This window comes from Botryllus schlosseri, chromosome 6 (assembly GCF_051294905.1).
Source record: "Botryllus schlosseri isolate E-star chromosome 6, Bs_hap1, whole genome shotgun sequence".
NCBI lineage: Eukaryota > Metazoa > Chordata > Ascidiacea > Stolidobranchia > Styelidae > Botryllus > Botryllus schlosseri.
Window position 1 is genome coordinate 14,010,012 of NC_137241.1, and position 22,562 is coordinate 14,032,573.

Below are 22,562 nucleotides of genomic sequence, written 5' to 3' on the forward strand. Positions count from 1 at the left end.
GTAGCTAGACAGACAGTGTCGCAATGACCTAGATTTGTTTTGCTACACGTGTTACGAGAACACGTTGAAAATGAAGCGATTTAATATGTGAAATGGCACCAAGTGCACTTACAAGGAGTGTTTATGGTATGACGTTGGGAGATCAAGATAAACGCCGGGCACTAGCATTATAGGCTGAAACTTCGCGCTTATGGACTCAAGGTAAAGTCAAATTTAACTCAATTATCATGCAACCGTCATCAGTCTTGTGCACACATTAACTGTAGAGTGCTAAACCGGAAAAACTGTATTTTCCTGAAATATCACCATAATATATATCGTAATTCGGTGGACTTTTAATATTTCAAAACGAATTCTGTAGCTGCATTTCTTGAAATACGTGGCCGTGGCTTGAAAATCCACGCCTGTGATTTGATATGAACGACTGCCTAAAATATGTTTCCTCAAAGATAGGTGGTCGCGAATATACTATTAACGCGTAAAAGCTTCCGACGATATCTTTGGATATATTCGCAACATATGGCCCCAATATTGAGAAAGTGATTTTCGAAAATCTAGAATGGTGGTTATGTATATTGCGTATCACAGAAGAAAATATATTTCGTGGCGAGGTCTCAATAACTTTGCAGGGACGGATTAGGAATTTATAGTCTGCAATTTCTATCCCAAAGTATTGTTTCCAATTTTGCGGGTACAAAGAACTTCAAATCCCAATTTTGCGCAAACATTTCAAAGTCACCCTGACTGATCTTTTAGTACTCTAACTTTTCTTCGCACAAACCCCAACATAACATCTCTCAGCAGCAATGTTAGTATCAGTGAGCTATTGGCAATTAAAAGGAGTTTGCACGGTACGGTATATTTCATATCAAACCCCGTTCTGTTGATGTGAGTCCTGAAGTTTTGCACTTATGAAGCGAAAGTGCCTCACGATTTCCCTGATATTAGGTTATAAATCATTTTGCAAATTTAGAGGTTTCGCGTACCCCCTGAAAATGCGTCGCGGAATCCCGGTTGAGAACCACCGGTCTAGATGATAGTAATAAGTAATAGTAATAAGCTAAGCTCGTTGCTGGAAATAACATGTATGAAGTCGTGACCGACCCACAGCATTGTCACAAAGTGCAACGAAACAGATGAGGTCGAAAAATCACTAAATTACCTTTAATGCGGTGTGGAACAAACATTATATCCTTTCTGATTGCACGAAAGGTACATATTTGTACCCTCCACATCTTTCATACTGTTGTGACGTCATAATTAGTGGTAATATAATACTCGATTCGAAGCTTTATACTTGATCCACAATCGAATCACTCAAGTACTCGATATCGCCCAGCTATATGAATACCTGCCAGTGGACAGACTTGAAACCAACCTGACTGCTAAACTTATAAAGGCATCAACTAATTTCAATGCTGAGACCATACTTCTAACCATCAACAGTTCCAAGCACGCACAAGAATTAATGATTTTATTGCTGCTATAGCGGATGAAATAATGCGCCAAAGTGAAGCGACGTTTCGCTCTTTGAATCAATGGTACAGTGGGCGTCCTTCAACTATGCACCCATGTGTTAAAATTCCAACTTAAGTCTAGCTGATGATGACACCAGGCACAGATTAATGCATTCCACAAAACATAGATACCAGTGTTATCAAGTTTAAAAAAAATGTCCTATAGATATCAGTGGCGTTACGAAACATATAATCTTCAAGCTTTAAAATTCTTCCAAGTTACAGTCTACCGGAGGTGGAAGCAGGCAACAGTTACAAAGTCAGTAAGGAATATTACAGATTGCCTAAAAGTAAAGGAGTTGGAAAGCATATGGTACATAGCAATCGTGACACTATTTTATGTACAAAAGTGCGCATATCAAAGCATAACTGCTCTGTCGGTTCGTGCAAATGTCGCAAGCTATACCGTTGAAAATACATATTCAAAGAACCAGACTGTATCGACTTGAAAAATAAAACGTTTACATGCAGAGTTGAAAGTTGACACAACGGCAAAATCTAAGAAGTCACCAATATCCAATGGACATCATACTCTAGCTATTGACTTTGTAGATAAAAATTTGTAACATAATATTTTACAGAGTTTAGGTATCTGGCCCAACCTGACCGATGCATGGCATATTGGTATATGCAGCATGGTGGTTAAAAATCTGTATGCTTGATCGATATAAGGGCATGATTTTCAATTCATCACAAGTCACGGCAGGGAGTAGCATAACACACAAGAAATTAACATGCTATCACCAATCCCCAACTAAATTGGATCAATAATATTATAGTCGCTGTTGGCACGAAAGTATCCCCACATACAATGTTAGGTCCACATGAAGATTATAGGAATATGCGTGAAATTTCAAAGAAGGAACACCTACCAAAGACCACATATCATACGGTCGAATGTTACAAGAAACCACTTTCGGTATATAATGCTCAATTGCAGAATGATTGGGGAAACTGTCTAACCCACTACGTACCCGTATGTTTGAGTTCAAAATTTACATGAAGTAACAGGCTGAAACACATCTAATCTTGTGAAGGTATATCGAGCCTTACCATATTGCGATAAGCCAACCAAGATTATGGGTTCAATATCTGCCTTTCGACAGACGAAATCACATAAAGCTGCAGTCCATCAAAGCATCTTAATTCAATAGAAAGTTAATTGGTGCGGTTCGTCAAAATTATTCGAGGATTGGAAAAGTTTGTAAAATAGGCATGCACCGTGTTGTAGAGTGAGTAAATAATTTCAGGAATCGAAAATAAACAAAGTTAGCCATTCAATCCAAAGAAAGAAATTAAAATAGCTAAACTGTAAGTTAATCGGTTAATATAGCGAGCTGGAATTGATGAGAAAAAGTGACATGGCATGAAATTTCAGCGGCGGTTTTGTCAGGGACACAATATTCCAGCATGTAATATAGTAGTACCATGGTAGAAGTAGAGACAACATAATGACGGAGTGTCCATCTATTATTTTGCATGTATCAAACATGAAAGTTTCCGGCGTATAGAATATTATTTACTGTACTTTTTGACACTTATTAAAACTCGGAAATGACACGAGCATCTACTTTTCCGTCGTACTTGACAGTGGACATGGGCCCATAGATGGCACGAGTGCTCAACACTTCATGTCCCTTCAAGAGATTTCAAACCAGTGTAAAAGCAGTGGACTCGATATATAACATGAGACAAACAGGCGTTTGGACCGGTGACAAGGTTGTTTCCAAGACCAGCACCACGCACTGTCCTAATTACTGACCAGCCTTCGAGATTTAGTTGCCGTGTGGTCGAAATATCAATGGCATGATAGGAGCAGTGGAGCGATAAAGAATTCCGGACCATGAGTAGTCTCCCAGTACATAAAAAAAGTCAACGAAGGCTAGCATGGCACAGCAAGGTTGGCAAAAAGAAGTTCATTTAATTTGACGGTGCATTGTTTGACAGAACTACAGGCTCCCGATACAGCAAAGAAAAACGATAACCCATCACCGTACCGTGATGATGACTGGCATGAAACGGTGTTGCCATGAAACAAACTTGTACAAGTTGGAATAGAGACTAGATATTCCACAGCCAAAACAGTGTTCCATTGTTAAATACCGTAGATTTCACTGTAGAAATTCATTGAAAGCTTAGCCAACCCCTACAAGAATGTCTGAGACAAAAAATGTCCGGCGAGCTTGAATTTGTGATGCTACAAAAATTGCTGCCAAGCACTACGAGAGGATCTATGGTTTTGTAATCAATCTATTTCCCATTGAACGACATGCATTCGATGTTCATCTATTGCTACCAATGGTAATTCCTCCACGATCAGAACACAGCGGGACATGTAAAGGCAAGATCCTTACAATGGATATCCTGACTTCATGCAGACTGAATCGAACTTCCACAATATTAGTGTAAACGATTAGGCTCTTCAACATACATCATTGTTGCCGTAAATTATGCAGTTCACAAACAGATCGGCGGTTGCGATTGCTTGTGCAGTTCACAAGCGCCAACCGCTACATATTCACCCTAAAAGCGTTTTGCTGCTGTTGATAAATCTGCTGGTTTTTCGCGATAGGAAACGTCTGCGGGACAGTCTGCTGATGCGACATGGGCATCTGACCGTATCCCATCGGCTGGTACGCCGTCTGCATGGGAAAAGCGCCCGGCGCCGGCTGAGGCAACATGGGGTTATACGCGGTGGGCGGATGCATGAAGGCTTGAGTTCGGGCTTGGGATTCGAGTCCGGAAAGCCACTGATCCGCCTGTGACGGGGTTCTCTTGTGGTGCTGTTGCTGTGTGACGTCGCTGGCCCACGGATTGGTTTCTCGTACCGGCGATGATGTCACTTTTGAATTCAGGCTGCCGGCCGGGAATACGTTTCCATTGGCGCCGTTGGCTCCGCCAATTCCATGGAGGTCTGGAAATCAAGTTACCGTCGATAAATTACAGAAAAAGTAGACTTGAAGGGTATATTTCCAGGAAGCATCTACGGTCGAGGCGTCGGCTACTAAGCAAGGCAACGAGGTACAATTTTAAAATGCATGTATATGTGAAGGTGAGCAGAGGCGGTCAAATTAATCAGCTTCGCTACTCAGTCAGAAGTAGAAGTAACGCCATGAATTTCTTCTTGATTACAAGTAAAACTAGCAATTCCTAGGACGTGCTAAAACTACTTCAATTGGACGTAAAAAATAAAAGGTCTGACAAGTACTGACGTAAGTAGATTAGAGAGGGAGATTTAGCCGAGGTGTATCATACTTTTGGGAGTTGAACGGTGGTTGCAGCGCTAGATGCGTCTTCGAGACCTACACACCAATGCCGCAACAAATAGGTACAATCTTCGGAAATATATTCAGAAGTTACCGTGATGGCTATTTCACAAGGTTCTCACGATGCCGTCACACATCATTTCTGACCACTTCCGACTGTGACACCTGCGCCACATTGCCTACTGTTTGTGATAACCTATATCGCAGGAAGTCAAAAAAACTTATGAAAGTACAAAACTTACAAATATCGGCACATTTAATTGGATTAAAAAACGGTTCATCATCTTTCAAGTCGATAACATACGATTCAATGATCGGGTGAATTTACATAAAACCAATATTACTCACACAACAGATCCTACTAGAGTGTTGGGCAATTTTTTACAATTTCGTTTCAAACCTTGGAAAGAGAAGTGAAGTTTTGTTTCCAGGGGCAATGGAGCAAGGATTAGAATTAACTAATCCAATATCTTCATAGTCATGAATAAGTAAAGTAAATTTTTAATTAGCCGTGTTCAAAGTTCCCCCAGCATGTGCGATAACTTTGGACAATGTAGTTATTTGTATGACATTACACTCTCTCGTTTATAAAACCTCGTCAATAAGACTTGTTTGGTCAAAGTTGATGAGGGCGAAAAAGAAATAGCATAGATCTGGCCTGTTGCACGATCTCTGGTAATTGAGCCAAGTTTGTGTTGTCGAGCATGTACAACAATTGTGTAATTATCAGCCAGAATCGATCCAATCAAGCCCATACAGACGAGACAGATGTGATCAATTGATTGAATATTACAACACAAGAGCTCTGTGTTGTTATCACAGTCATCCCGATGAAACTTGCATTGATCAATAGGCTTTTCATGAGCCTTAACAGACCGTTTTAATCATGTATCTTCATACTGATAGTCCTATTTTCAACAGACGGAGAGTTCTCCAGTTCTCTAAAAGCTGATGTCATGAGGCTCAAACAAAGATCGCCACACTTTCGCCATAAAGTGAACGGTAAAGGAATTTTCCAGACAAAACTTGAATTTCCATCAATCTAATTCCTTTGGGTCACAGCACAATAAAGCAATACCATTGGGAGGGGCAGGCCTTGAAATAGGTGGCGCTTGTGTGAAAGGGTCATCGCCGTTGTTGAATTGCGAGAATAGCTCCGCCTCTCGTTCATCCTCGGGCACTAAACATAGAATCACATTGTTATGAAGCTGGCTTACTGCGGAGGCGAAAGTTCAGCGCGAAGGCATTGAAGTACCGGACGAGTCCAAAAGTGCACATAATAGAGCAAACACGACAAAATATCCATCTCTATGGCAACAAAATCGATTATACATGAAGCTGCTGCGGCTGTGCACTTGCATGGTTAATCGGTTCCAATAAACATTTGAATCTCTGTAACAGAGTGAATCATACAAAGGCGATTGTTAAATTAAAAGGATTAATTGTAAATGGCCATAGGTATGTTAGTTAAGCGGTTACTGAATTCTTCTTGCGTGAATCATATCGTCACAGGGTTTTTGGGGTAGTTATGCCGTTGCTGTGGCTGCAATAGGGATCCCACTACATTTCCCTTTATGAGGCAGGAGAATCAAACACACAAACATGAACAGGCACACAAAGCACAATACGAATATGACATACCTGGATTCATGACTTGCTGCCTTGAAATAGTAGAGGGGAGTTCGTTGACACGAAGAGAAAGGTTGCGTTTAAATGGTGAATTCAAATCACCCTCAACAAACTTCTTCTTATGACTGAAATTCCTAAAAGATAATCATGAAGATTATAATTAGGAGCGAAATGAATCCCTACATACATAGACGTACACCTATATCAGGGGTCGGCAACCTTTTGCTAGTCACGGGCCAAATTCCGAGTGCACAACTTTTTGGCGGGCCGGAATTTTTCTTATTACTATATTTAACGCTAACGTCGGTATAGTACCCTACATTGATGCAATCTCAATCACACCAATCACAAAAAGGGCAAAACACATGCATTTACACTTCAACAACGCAGGATAAATGTGACACTTGACTAAGCTCGCTTCGTGAAAGGTTTTCAACTTCTGGTAACAAGTCAGATGAAGCAAGAATCAGACGATATTTTAAATGGGCGTTGGAATACGGGATCTTAGCTTGCTCTTCGTGAATTTCATTGTTGAAAACTATTGTTCACATGCGTACGCGCTACCAAAAGTCGATGCCATTTCTTTTGCATTGTTGGTCAGGCTGGGATAAAGATCCATTTCAATAACGGACTCTTTGTATGAAATCTGTCATTCAATTCAAATGCATCGCATTTCAAAAGGGCCCATCTGAAATTTTCAGGCAATGCCATTGACGTTCACATTAAACGGAGGACTGAGCAATAGTCAGAATTTATTTTGTACAGAATGAATGTCGGAAAAGCGGGTGGCAATTCAGTAACTAAATTTCCTATCACAGTTACAAATGTATAGTGCTGGTACTAGGTTTACTCTCCTCCAGTATCTGAAAGTGAGCATAATTTTCTTTTTACTGTTGTAATTCCCACAGTCACAGTTTTGTTTCGAATGCGCCTCAACATCTTATGTATTCAGTTATTTCCCCATGAAGTTGCAAATTCAATTTGTTTAGATGTGACGTTTAATGTACTACAAAAGCAAGATTAGATACCCATTTCGATGACAAGATTATGAGTCGACGATGTTTGTATTTTCAAGGAAAGTTGCTAATTCGTTTCTCAGTTCATACACTCGTGCAAGCATAGCTGCTTAACTTAATGCGCGAACATTGCAGATATACAGGACATCGCCATATTGATTCTCTGCTTCTAGTAATATATGGGGTAGGCTATCTGTCGGTGATTAAGTATGTGAGACCAAAATCAGCTTTCGCCACTGAATCCAAAACACTATTCAGGTTTGTTGTCTTGGCGTACAATGTCCTCTGGTGAATTAAACTGCGGATGACTAACCTATACGGAGGCTAGTTATCTATAATGAAACGGAAAGTTTGAGATTTTGTCATTGCGTTTTTGAAGCAGGGGAACAGAACCTTTATTGTCGCACCCTATCAGAGTGGCAAACCCTTAAAAAAGTATGGTATACCTTTGGTTGCGCGATACACCCGCTTAATAAGCACTGGTCTAGTCTACTCTACAGATATTCTCTATCTCCTACTTTTAGTACGAGATAGGCTACTAGTCAACCGCCTTCGCACCAGTTTTATGGCGTAACAATAGACTAATACGACGTAGTATACTTATATCGCAGCAATGCCGCATTCTTTCCAAGCAGTGCTGCACTGCAGATTGGAGCTCATTACGAAACGGCGCGTATTCTTGTGGTAACTAATTACTTGGTCGCGGGCCGGATCCGGCCCGCGGGCCGTAGGCTGCCGAACCTTAACCTATATTATCGAATGACATATCTACATGCTAAATCCACTTAGCGACCAGGAAAATGCAAGTTAAGCCTCTTTACTCATCTCAATTCATATAAGCAGGGATCTCATTCCTGAGTATTACCACTGAGATATGGATAATGGATTATTAAATTATTACTTCAAACCAAGTCATTTTCCTTGGCCAACAACTCTTTTGAAACATTTTCACTCAAGTCCAATAATTTGGTTGCGTTACAATAGTATAAATTTTCATATTCATTGGGTAGATCAGATGTTGGTAGCTGTATCATTGCTATATGTGTATTCCTGCTAACAGAATCACTTGAAGAAAGATTGGGTGCCAGAGGATATTCGACAGAATGAAATTTTGTTTCTGGCTGTCGCCCATCCACACTTCCTATTCCAACAAAAATTCTTCAGGATGTATTCAATTTGAGGTTTTCTACAGCAAACCAACCCTTTAACAATCTAATGGTGATGCAGAATTTCAAGTTATATCGATATCAAAAATATCAAACATTGATTTTATTTCATCGACAAATAACAGATTGCTCATTATCGAATGCGGGTTCGCATAATTTTGCACATCACTGACTTCTCCCTGTAGGGATAAAGCATCATGAAAAGGATTGAATAGAGATTATCTTCAGATAATCATTTCCCAAATAGATTGCCAGAACTGCTATTGGTATGCGCGGAACATTTATCACTAGAGATAGGTGACATGAGGCAGAAAAGGCCGATAATGGCCTCACTAGCAATCAAAAATATAGGAGAAAGTACCACAATAGAAACATTGAAACATTTTATATACAAAGTGACTCTTGGTGTTACAGAAATACGGTATACAATTGCATAATACGTTCATATTGAAATACCGGAAGATTTTTGGCTGGCACTAGTCACGGGTCATAGTCAGCACACTAACAGAAAATTGAAAACAATCCTATCACCAAAGTTTAAATATGAAGTTACTGGCGTGAAAATTCGAATAATCCATGCAAACAGAAGGCTTAAGCTTTATGTACTATTTTTCGATAACCTAAATCTTATATTCATATATACTGTTCCTGGTTGATGTAAATGAAACAATCAGTCGTCAAATTCAAGCCTTCCGAGGTACATTCAGAAAAACAGAATATCTCACCTTAATGACGCCTGCCTTATCAAATGCAAAGGAGCGTGTGGCCTTGGTACGGCGGCGGGGTTGTGAACGTCAACAGGAATTTCTGTAGCATCTAATTCAATGAAAAATGAATCATCATCTTATAATAACAGAGGCCATGAATAGCATATGCAATGAAAAACAGACGCATTGCATGGGGCATTGCAAGAACCTACATTGCATTCTGCCATAACATTTCAAGGCAAATTTGCATCTTAACACGCTATTGACAGCCAGGTTTTGCATCCTATTAGGAATAATTGATACTAGCATTTGGCCTTTATCCAAGTATGTAGATTATATTGACATGACTCAGAGTAAAGTAGTAACATATCTACTTAGAATCAACATATATGATACAGGATATCGCAAGGTTATTCAAGTGGCAATTACTTATAGTGCATCATCGCATAGTGATAGAGGATAAACAACTGTATTCCAATAACAGAACATTGTTTTTCATACAGCTTTTGCTCGACAATACGAATAACGTGAAAAAATAATTTGAGGCAACCCAGAGGGGCTTGATATGAGTATCACACAATCATAACGTGCACTATACTAATGCATACACGTATTGTATATATATTGCTTATGTTTTTATCCAACATAACCTTGCGAAATTTGTCGACAGCTTATTTAAAATGGAGCGGAATCAGTTTCCCAGATCCACAATCATAACCCACTCCGAAGTGAATCAATGATTGACCGTCACAATGACTTTTAATAGCACTACTAAGCTCCTCAATCCCATTGCTTTCCATGCTACATACCGCGGGTGGGCTTCCTTCATTATATTGATGGAATATATTTTACTGATAAGTTACCCACACCCAGTATAGCAACACAATATTATAAGTCATCAGGTGCGCATCGCTAGAGACAAGTGTTGACCACACATGTTTGGACCAGACACAATCCAAAGCATCAGCACCACTGATCGCTCACCCCGCAAGACAAACATAGCAATGCTAACAAAAAAACCGATGGCAAAGCAAGTAACAGGTTGCGTTTCAAACAAAATACAATCAAGTGCAAATAATGAGCCGTGCCAGCAGTGTAATATCAGTTCTCGGAACAGAGTCTTACAATTATTATTATCCGCAATCTGACATAGCAATGAACAAGACTCTTCATACCACCAACACAGTTCTATTCATAGTCACCACAAGCCAAATATGCGTAGGAAACGCGACAGTCTGGCAGAAACAATCAGAACTGTGATGAGTTGATGACTGTATCAGTGTATCACTGTATGGATGTTGCCAGTCGATCAATGTATAGTTCGTGTAAGAAGCCAAATATATCACACATTTTTAGGATGATGTTATCAGATACGATGCAACTTACTTCTCAGAATGGGAGTTGACGATCCACTCTTGTTCTCGTTGTCGATTTCCGTCTGCATTTTAGGCCTGAACGACCCTTCTCTCGTAAACATGGTTTTGTTTTTTTCGTATTTCGCCGTGACCCCGATCGTGGTGCCGCCGATAGTGTCCCGCTCCCGTTTCTGCTTCTTCTCCAGACACGCCGCAAAGGCGCATCCCACCGCGTGACTTAGGCGCTCACCCTGAAGAACAATACTTGAAATTAGTACAGGAAATGCTCTACGATCAGACACTCGATGATAGATTAGTACCAGACCATTGGTCCGAGACCAAATATTGTTTTCTTGGATCTTCAGAACAGCAAAATAACAGGATCACGGAATGAAGCCTCAGTTTGCGAATCGAGATAGTTGGCAATAATGCACCTTACGTTATAGGTTTGTTCCATTATTATATAGGCTACGGGGTGACCTGTTTGCATTGGGCTGCAAATATAAATTATTCACCAGCTCAGTCATGGAAGGTGATATTGTCAATCTCGACTGCCGATCTTGAAAGCGACAACAGCAGTGCTTAAAGGCTGGAACATACAAAATTTTACAAACGATGGATATCAAAACAGATCTACTGTCCACATAATAAAACATGCCGGTAATGAATAGGCTTAAGTGCTGGAGTTTTCAAAACTGCTGAGGTGGCAGTGAAATTAGGAAGAACGAAGTCAAGTAGCGTAAACATAGGCATTAGGCAAGGTATAGGAGTACTCCCTTCACATTAGTATACCGAAAAAAGCTACAGCATAATAAAATCCATTGTAAATCCATGACTCGCTGAGAAGACTATCATGAAATAATTTATCGTCATGAATGGCTGAACTACATTACTCAGTGTTTGCACCTATTCCGTAACAATAAAGTTGAGATGTATTGAAAATGATTCAGACACTTGGAAAAAGTACATCAAACCACGGAACCAGAAAAACAGGCCAACCATACAAAGGGAGGATTTATCATACTCTAGTCCAGTGGTCGGGAACCTATGGCTCGCGAACCATATATGGCTCTTCTGGATATAAGATATGGCTCTTTGACATATTTTTAATTTTGTACTTAGTTTTATCGATATTGCAGCAACGTATTAGTAAATTTTAATAACCGCTAGAATAATTATTCCCGTGGCAGCATAAACATGTATTCAAGATGTCATGACAGGGGCATATCCAGGGTTAAGGGCTCGGACCCATTTACAAAATCCTCAAATTTAAGTTGCTGTAGCGCCAGCGACCGATTCCCCTCGCGAATTCGATGTACCGGTCATCGCGCGCTGCGTAATCTTGGATTGCACCATACCGGTACGTTGGTTAATGAGAGAATAGCAGACATGGGGACGTCTCTAGACGATCTAGTCTTCAAATACACATTGTCTTCCTGATCTACCCCGAGAAGTGAGCTGCCGGGGAAGCGTCATTTTAATTACTAATCCAAATTACAATCAACGCTGCGCTATCCACTTTTTTCATTGGTAACTCGGCATAGCTTACTAGTAGCCTACTGTTGTTAAAATGTATTAACGTAGGCGTATAGTGCAACATTTATGTTACCGCCGAATACTGTAAGAATTAATAAATCGATCAATTCTTAGATTTTCGGAATCAGGGCTATAGTTATATTAAATTAATATCGGTTATTATAAATTCTGGGCTAGTTACGATGATTTGCGCTATCACAGGATGATTAGTAGCCTACGAGTTTTTACAGAGAACATATGGCGCCCACGACGAATCCCGTGTACTGAGTTCGAATTAGTACGACCATGATGTCACGAATTTTTAATTATGACGTAACAAGGGATCCACATGTATGGCTCTTTGGGAGTTGAAATGAAAGAAATAGGGCCAACATGGCTCTTCAGACGAAAAAGGTTCCCGACCGCTGCTCTAGTCACTAGTTTGAACTTCTCCCTAGCCCGCAACAATATAACTCTCAAACAGTTGGCTCCAAACATATCACACTGACGATCTGAGATCGATTCTAAGCAACATGAAAATCTGGGATTGCGGATTTGCAAAGGGAATATTTGAAATAATTAATTGCTAAGCAACCTCAAAACATTGCATTTTGCATAAGGGATTTTACAAATCAACCTGAAAGTTGAGAGTGCCTTCAAAAAGGCATGACTGTCTTAGATTTTCCAACAGTATCGTATTGGACCGAAATTTGAAACCGGTTCTTACAGTGAAAACAACATACTTGAGTTTGGGATCAGGGTCAATCGAGCATGCTATTGTCAGGAGTTGATTCATATTGACTCACGTAAAGGTATAGGCACTACACCGGGTTACTTAGAAGCCCCAGGTCTTCAAAAAGTTGAAAACCAATAGTTTCGGACCAGTGGTATTGCAAAGCTATTCATATATTAATGTGCAGTATATTCATAAACGCTGCTGTATCACATATATCCTGACATGTGTGTAATGCATGGTAGGTCTCACTGTTTAGGGATCTTCAAAAACAGTTTTTATGTTAGGATATGCGCTTGGTGACACATTTATGACACACTGCTAGAGTTTGTCATGCACAAAAGTTTCAAATTCAAGAGTCCAAATACAACATTCCATATAACACTCACGATTTTGTAATTGCTTTTCACACGAGACGCAGTTTCCACATTACCAAAGACATGTCGGGGGGGAAACTACTTTAGAGCTGATTTGGCAATTCACTTAGATTCAGGGAAATGAACACGTGATTCACAGCAATTTCAGAATTTCCCATCATTACGGGCATTACAAGGATAATACGGTTTCACCCTGTAGCCTCAACAATTGGTAACAATTCTAACAGTCACATAATGTCGCATGGACTGAATAATGCCAGTGCCACAAATATAAAAAAGTTCAACCAAGAAACAGTATGTCAGATGTAAATCCCTTGTTGCAGGGTAGTCTTGACATTAATACGTTCCATGGTAATCCTATTTTTAATCAACACTCTACAAATGATCCGGATGACCTCATTCTGATTAACATCAGAGTGTTTCCTGATATTCAGAAAATTCTATTTGATGCTATATAATGGCAGAAGCCAGTAGCACGACCTCTATTTAAGAAATTTATGAGAAATGCAATGACAACGTTTTATGAGTCTCACAAAGAGGTCGTGCCACTGGCTACTGCGTGAACCTGAAGTGTCATGGACTCATGGTGTTTCTCATAAATGTTCAAAAGAAACAGACCAGAATGGTTGGCTACAGACACTCTTGTATCAAGAATACAGGAAAATATTATTGCGAGATTCGCGGACCTCACTCCCACAACAGTTGAGTGATAGTGGCCCAGCACATGTGCAATCATTGTGGATCAACGCGCTCAAAATCATGAATAGTCGACTCACCGAATCCTTTATAGCCAGAAACGAATGACATATCCATCTCCTGGTTGTGCCATCACGACATATGTAAGAGAAAGCTCGGTTGTCATTTCGGTCTGGGGCGCAGAACGATACTTTTTCAATGGTTTGATCCAGAAGAAGCGCCTTGCTGGAGTCTTCAACGACTCTCAACGCATCCGGAGAAACATATAAAATTGCCTTCATCTTCTTCTTTTTATGCTGAGGAAACGTATAATAATGGTCACGTTCAGTCAATCATTAATGTAGAGACTGTTTACAAGCTTGGTAGTCTCTATGCACTATAGTGCTATTACTAATGATTACTTCTAATGCTTCTGAGCAGAGTTAGACTGCTATCAGAATATTGAACTGACATTACCGATCAAAAATATTTTTGCTGATAAATGCAATATTTCTACACCGATATATCGACCAGGGATTAGCTTCTGAGCACTTGGACAATGCAAAAAATGACAGGTATATCAAGGAAATATTTCATGCTGGGATGTAGTCAGTGTTGACATTCAAGTTGATGGGAGGGACAGTTCTAGTAGTAGGTAGTAGTAATAATTTCAATTGTGGGGAGTGGCTATTACACATTGGAAAGATATATATGACTAATGGCACAGCTTGCATGGGAGTCTGAAGTTGGGAAACATATCCTGCGCATGACTTTTGAAAGAGTTCACAGTAGATAAGGCCTGGGAACCAATATGAAAATTAGACGTCAAAATTGTAGTCTCAACTACACATAATGCAACAAAGTGAGCAAAACTAATTTAAATCAACGTGAAAACCAACTACTGAGACTTAGATCCGTATCTACATTGATACACTACACAAGTAATGTATTTGAATATATATATATGTATATTCGGCTTCAGTGCTTGGAATGTATCACAGGGCTATGCACATTATGGCAATTGTTTTGAATTCTCTAAGATGCCATTAAAGTCAAGTTGCTACTGACATCGTTCATCCTGTCAGAAAGTTGAGTATTTATATCCGTTTCATGGAAATTTGAAAATTTCGATTTATATCTTTTGCATAACAGTGAAAAACTTTATATTTATCGACAATAGGAATAGCGCTTGGCCAAATATTTGAGAGCTGGTTTAACAGCACTCTAGAACTTCTAAGCAAGACCAACCACCTCTGACTTGTACAATTACGAAGCCCCATTCAATTATAGACTGAATGATAACACCACACTCTAGAGATATTATCATCACGACATCACATTAGGTAAGTAGGTAGTCGTAAAAAGTGCATGCAAATGATTTTACTGCCTCCTACACGTTGTAATTCTAAGAAGATAAAGCACATATTATTAATGATCGCTGCTACAAATCTCAAGTCTATCTGTAAGAAAGTAAAAAGTTAAATTCCTTAGCTGTTACTCTCTTTCCCAAGTCTATTCACCATGAAAGGGATACAATAGGCTTCTTCAAAGATCATCAATCACACCTTGCTAAATTGTAGAAAACCAGTAGGCTATTTGGCAAACATAGATTGACAAAAATATAACAATTTTACAAAACAGCACTGGTTGCCAATATTTCCTGACACCATTCAAGTCCGGAATTTAGTAAACAAGAAAAGTATCCTACCAGACAAGGAGAAAACAAGCTTGAAGTAACGTGCACCAAAATCCCAGTGACGTAGCCTACAGTGAAAGATATTCAGAAATCCTACAGAATTACACTTCTGGTACTGGGAGCTTTGAGTGGTAAACTTGGCCCCTTTTCCTACCACAACCGCTTGACCTTCCAAAACGTTGACATATTGCCTACAGGTACAGCCGTACAGGTATCATTTTAGATGCTAGCGATTCAATAAAACTGCTTTGATCACAATCATGTCGGAGCTCATAGCTGTATTTTTTATCAAAATAATTCAAAGGTAACATTACGGTATGCACTTTTCAATTATATGACGGTTTTATTGAGTGTGAGACCGATCTTAAGCTACAAGTTAACGTAATTCAACAACATACCCGTAAATTAAGTGAGGATCCTTGTTAAGCAACTGTATTGTAGGATATTTCTATCGAGGAAGTGAAATCACTTATGTTACCCATAACAAACCATCAATAACATACTAATAATGTATTATAGCTGCATATGATGATATGAATCAATGAAAGTAGACACTTGATGTTGATAGGTTTTATGCAATCTGGAGTGCAAAATATCAAGATATTGCCTCAACTACAGATTACAGATTGTGATTCCACTGGAGAATGTACCTGTAACTGTGCTGTAACTCTATGGTACTCGCTAGAACAGTAGGACTCAACCGGGGGTCCACAGAGCATTTTGAGGAGGTCCTCAAAACTATAATTTGCAAAATGTTTGATAAACTAATTTGTATTTTTTAATTGGAGAAATCACGAGACAGTTTTGCTAAAACTTCATAGCTCGCGTAAATAGAGTGGCCGTCAGGGATGAAATATTTTACTGTGGCAACTCATTTTAATTGACAAATGGCCAATAGCCTACTGATAAAAACATATTGTTGTTAAGAGATGGGAAGAGGAATTGATTTTCCCCTGTGATATACATATGCTAACCACTATTCCAGAATAACATCAAGATGAGCTGCTAGAATCTAAATAAAAATGACTATGCTCGACGTTATTATGTTCACTGAAAATTTGTTTCTAAATTTTGGTGACATATATGTTGCTAAAAGTCCATTCACCATTCCATAATTGCAACCAGACAATCTTTAACAGACTTTATGATCACCCAAACCTTCAGTTTTTCACAACAGGCCAACTTCAGAGAATAATACACCAACTATATTGTCTCTTACTCTCTTTCACGAAAAGTGATGTCCTAGAACAGGAATAAAAGAAGAAGTAGGCCTACTATGACAATTCACAACACACAACCAGCTGTGAAATAACTTTGAGACAGCTTCCCTATGCTTGAATAATCCAAGAGTTCAAGGCACACGGTTTTAAGCCAGTGCTCTATATGTGCCTCTTCTGGAATCAGAAAAATAAATGTAATGGTGAGTTGGTGACCATTGACCAATATCAAACACATATTTCAATCAATTGATAAAGATACTAAAATATGCTTAAATTTTGTACTCCACTGAAATCGTATCATGTGCTATTGACAACAACATCATATGTAATTAGTCTGTCAGATCATACACATACAAATGCCTACCTAGCAAGACAAAGACATTGCCTGGTAAGTCAAATGCTATTTCAACAATGGAACTTATCATAAGATCAATACTCCTTCATCATGGACTCAGTTATAAACACTGTGGACTGTATTCAGAAAACGATTCCATCTTCAGTCAGCCCTAAGCATGTTCAGTCGCTATCAACAAGACCCAGTGACCAACAATTCACCATATTACATCAGCAAGCCTTACAACAGTACTATCGCTCCTTGCATATAAAGCTTTCGATGTAGTGGAGGTATGGATGGATAGACACATAATATACATGCATGCAACGTAACCACATCGAGGATAAGAAGAGTGCACCGGTAACATGGTACAAGAAGTGCTATTAGCGCAGAAAATGCATGCAAACACAGGGTTACTAGTGGTGCATGCAATACTAGCAGATACAGTACTGTGATGCAGCCGATATGATTAGTTTTGAGTAGCGCTAAGTTCTAAAATTCAGTTACCCTTCCGAACATTCGGGCAGTTCTATGCTTCCGTAGTTCCTGAATATAATAAAATCGTCTGATGCCCCATAAAGCAAATTAAACATTGAAATCAATGCCCAAAAAACATAATTAATTAACAACAAGCAATGCAAACATATAAATTCATCAGCGAATTTTTTCAAGGTAATGCAATCGGCGAGGCAGAAACATTCTGTTTGCAGATAAGTAGAAAGCAGCTAATTTTCTACATACTTCTAGTAACAATCAGTGGTCCAGACACCAGAACATATAGTGCACACAAGTGTAGCAGGTGGTATACGAGTAGCATTCTGCTACGTTATACTCAGGAAATTACAGTCAGCCATATTGTCCCGCCCTACCAAGTATTGGTAGGCTATTGGGTAAACAGTATTGATGACATACTCTTCTCGAGTGTACGACACCGATATTGAAACTGTGTCGGTTCATAAAATCTGTGTGGCCGTAATCTAAAAGTATTGGCAATTGTGCAATTATTATACAAGACAATCAGTAGAAAGTTGATGAAAAGCACTGGATATTTCATTGGACAACAGGCTGATGTCAGTTCATATTCAAGATCAATGGAGGCTACGTTTTTTTTTAAAATTAGCTGCAAAAATGTTCAACCACCAAAATGATAACAGTCTTCTGGCTCACACCGATGATTTCAGATCACAGCAAAGCTTAGCATGAGCAAAAATACATTTTGCATGTATTGACTTGGCACAAGAATATTTATGATGAAATTTATTTGATAAATCCATAAAACTTTCCGCACCATGCACAATTTTCTCAATCCATCTTACACTATCTGTCTTCTGTCACTATATTCTGTGACAACTATGACGAGTTTTGGGTCATGTTGAATAAATTCCAATAAAAATCAAGCTTGGAGCTTGTCGAGAAAAGTAACAGCTGCAACTGAAACCATTATATTGAACAGTACATTATCAACTCATTACAAATTCCTGCATTTCAGTAAATTAGAGTCTTTTGAGACAAGGTAGTTGACAAATTTCGTCAGGTGATTCGCAGTCAATGACAAGCACATCACTGACCTAAACTTTTACCGGACTACGAGCTTGTGGCGTCATTACATTTACAGCGACAGCGTGAATACTACGCTAGTGTGTGAGCTGTGTGTAGGACTATGTCTCTGTACGTGTCGAACTGGTATCAATGAAATATTCCAACGGGTTGCATCAAAGGGAGTTCATACCAGGGATTGAAGACCTGGCAAATTATTAACAACATTTTTGTACATAATGTGAGGCAGAAACAAACATCCTGTACAGAAGCACTAGATACACAGGCGATGACATAATGATTACAACATAGGGAGTAAAAATGGCTTTCATGCAAAAACCAGTACTTTCGACATACATTTCATATAATTTACAAACTAGAGCACACAGAACTACTGCATCAAGACATCAGATGAAATTACTGCAATGAAAATATCCAGAACAACTCATATCAGTGGACGAACATGACAAAATCTCAAGTAGCGATGAAGAAGAGAAGAAGTACAACACTTACAGCTTTAAGTTGCTTTACAGCTCCTTCGCAAACTTGCATACCCCGAGAATCTTGAACTTCGATACATCCAAGATACTGCAATGTAAAAATTTATCATGAAGTTGCGACAGCATGGCAAGGTTATAATTACCTATGATAAAGAACTTTGGCACACAAAACAGACCTTCAGCATATTGCAATGGATAGAACACAAGTAGAGAGTGTGACAGAGGCAAGGTTTCGATTTTAGGCTTCTTCATTAACCAATACTTCCATGTGTCATCAGGATAATCGCACCTCCATATATATATTGATATATATACATAATGCAGTGCAGTCTCGTTTGAAATAATCCCAGTCAAACACTGTGATCTGGCACCCGATTCCAAAAATGCGCTCTTACTATTTATAACAACAGAATAAAAAGGAACCTCGCGTCACACAAGTGGATAAACTCAAGTTGCAGGCCACTAGGCTGCATTAATTATTAATTAATATGACGCAGCTGGTCACTTCACGGATTTTGACCAATACATGGTTATGGGTTGTGTCACAATAGAACTTCATACCCAACTTGGAATCTAAGCTAAATAACAGTTGCCGTGATTTTCTATTACGATTGTTTCTGTATGTATTTGACAGGCCCCAATATTCAGCGGCCGGGGTGCTGCCATGCTCCACAACTTCATCTTGGGTACAACTTATCTATCGTATCCGCCCCCACTCGCATATACACTTCCTTATAGAATTAATATAACTTTGACAATCAGTGTCGACTGATTTGAAATATGACATACTCAACAGCTAATGTTAGATTGCAAGGCGTCGACAGTGCTTTTTGATGATCTTTAGAAGGCTGTCAGAGCAACATTTCCTAATTTTAAGCAATGTTCGGAATATATGCATTCATGGTGTGATGTTTGTGTGAATCTGTGTTTTCCTATTATGAATTGAATCGCAATCAAACAATGTTGAAACAACTACCCAACTGCCAACCGATTGACAGACTGCATGATTACAACTATCATAAACGGGAAGCACACCCGTTAATGGATAACTGGTAAGCTCAACACTATCACTCAATCATCTCATAGATTCGTTTGATGAAATAATCAGCAACTGGTCGGATATCATTTACAAATTCTGTTTCGAAGTAGGAAACTCCCATCGAAATAGCCATGGAAACACTTGAAACACAGTCTAACATGCAGTACACAAGTGCCCGAAAAAGGTTCATTGAGGCATTTATTTCAGTGACTAACTGGTCAGTTGCGAGTAAGGCTGGCCAATCGAGTACTCGTATCCTCGTCAATACAACATCCATTCTAGTAAAACATATATTGAACTCAAAGACCATTTGGGTGTCGTTTATCGACATACTAATATTTCAAGTCGGGTAGTAAGAATTGATTATTTTGAGTAAAAAAATTTCTTCATCTATACCAGTGGTTCCCAACCTTTTTCGACCCATCGCCCCCTTTTCAAGTTCAACACCGATCATCGCCCCCCAGATTTTGTGTACCGAAAATTAGGCATACAAACTATAATCACCAGCGGGTTGACTAAAAAAATTTAAAAAAAAGGTCAACTTTTCGGCTCGAAGCCCAATTCGACACTTTTGTAACTAAATTACCGTGGGTTTACTAAAAAAAAAAAAAGGTCAGCTGTTTTGATGCATCATCGCCCCCCTATCCCCCCCTTCGCTATTTTCGCCCCCCGTCGCCCCCTTCGTCTATTTTCCCCCCTATCGCCCCCTTCGTCATTTTCGCCCCCTAGACCGCCAAATCGCCCCCTGGGGGGGCGATATCGCCCAGGTTGTGATCCACTGATCTATACAGTTATTTTGGCAATGAGAAGTATAACTTCGAGACTTCGTCCACATACTTTGACACGAAATTTGCAGTTTCCTGACTGGACCGTCTTCTCATCTTGTTGCCATTCTGCAGGAGTAGCACTTTCTGTGGCGGCCTTTGGCTTCTTTTTCTTTCGGAAGCTATTTCTTATCGATCTTATCATTGTTTCGTTCCTAAATTTCCTTTTTGTAAACCAAGCATGGACAGGCAGCCTCAAGAAATATCAATGTCCCGCACGTAGAATCAAAGTCACATGCTAAAGTAAACTTATTTAGAATAAATCATGATATCAGTGAGCTGAAAATCTTCGAATAATAAAGTTAAAGACCATCGATCATCTTGATTCACAGAGGAATTTCTACCAAACCGAACAAAGAAAAAGGAGATACAACTGAACATTATTAATTTCCAACAACCATACCTATCAACAGCACCTGTATCGATTTGAATAGCCTATTCACTCACTATCACTACAACAGGAGTCTCCAAGATTTCTATTTGAAAATGTTTCAGGACCCCACCTCTCGATTTGGTTAAAATTTATTACTACATGTTCATCTGAGTGACTATTACGTGTGCGTGGTACGTCCCGGGTATATATTATATTGTTACCATATCGCACCACCGGTCACTTGTAATTTTGCCGGAATGAAATATAACCGTAGTATTGGCTTCTATGCTCTCCACACTTTAATCATCATATTAATGACCACACAACATCCTTCCGTTATAGTAGGTAGAGCTTTAAATGAAGCTTCGACTGATTGTTTGCCAGGTCCACAGTAGTTTTTTTGTCTATTTCAAAACACGAACTAAAATGTTCAGAAATGAGCCGCTGATAGCATCCACTATATTGACATTCTTCTATAAGTCGCCATTGGTAATTCATTTTCGTCTCCGTGACCCCAGAGAGTAGGCAATCAACCCCATTGGGGCCACAACCCCTATAGTTTGGGGACGTTTGCACTACAATGATAAACCAGTCTAATCCAGGGTGCACCGCATGTACTGCCTCATAATTTTGTTTTCAATGTCTTCTTGGGTATTCTATGTCACATCTTATTTGATATAGATTCCGCCAATTCCTGATTGCCAGCATCAGTCAGAATTTTATAAAATAAAGCCTGGCTCAAGTATAAGCTACATGTTTGGTTGATAACCCAGAGTGGAATTGGTGGCAACGTCACGCAGAACTTTTTGTTCAGTTACTTAATTATTTTATGCAGAAAAGCTCTCATCACGCAGGATTTATTTGGAAAAATTGACCGAGAAACCATATGGCCATGGGTTGATAACAATTTCATGAACTGAACAACATAAGTGGGAACATGGGGCTGAAATGTATGTACTTGCAGTATCAGAAAGCTCATATGTGAACTTCACAATCACAATTCAACAACCGAGTTCGACAGTAATTATTCCCCATGGGCCATGATGAGGCATGATCAAACTATATTGTCAGCACCAGCATAAGA

The 22,562-nt window shown here is 39.3% G+C and overlaps 1 protein-coding gene across 2 annotated transcripts; it reads right to left on the minus strand.

Moving 5' to 3' along the window:
* Window positions 1-1,457: 1,457 nt before the first annotated feature.
* Window positions 1,458-21,425, minus strand: LOC145441066 (protein numb homolog). Of its 2 annotated transcripts, XM_080318844.1 has the most exons (9): window positions 21,119-21,425; window positions 19,256-19,330; window positions 17,714-17,752; window positions 14,058-14,273; window positions 10,688-10,907; window positions 9,320-9,410; window positions 6,425-6,546; window positions 5,862-5,963; window positions 1,458-4,431 (listed from the first exon to the last, which is right to left on the minus strand). In XM_080318844.1, exons 1-9 carry the CDS (start codon window positions 21,248-21,250, stop codon window positions 4,028-4,030), a joined length of 1,401 nt encoding a protein of 466 aa, XP_080174970.1. In that variant the 5' UTR covers window positions 21,251-21,425; the 3' UTR covers window positions 1,458-4,027. The 2 variants fall into 2 exon arrangements, with proteins under 2 accessions (XP_080174970.1, XP_080174971.1); XM_080318845.1 differs by lacking the exon at window positions 17,714-17,752.
* Window positions 21,426-22,562: the final 1,137 nt, after the last annotated feature.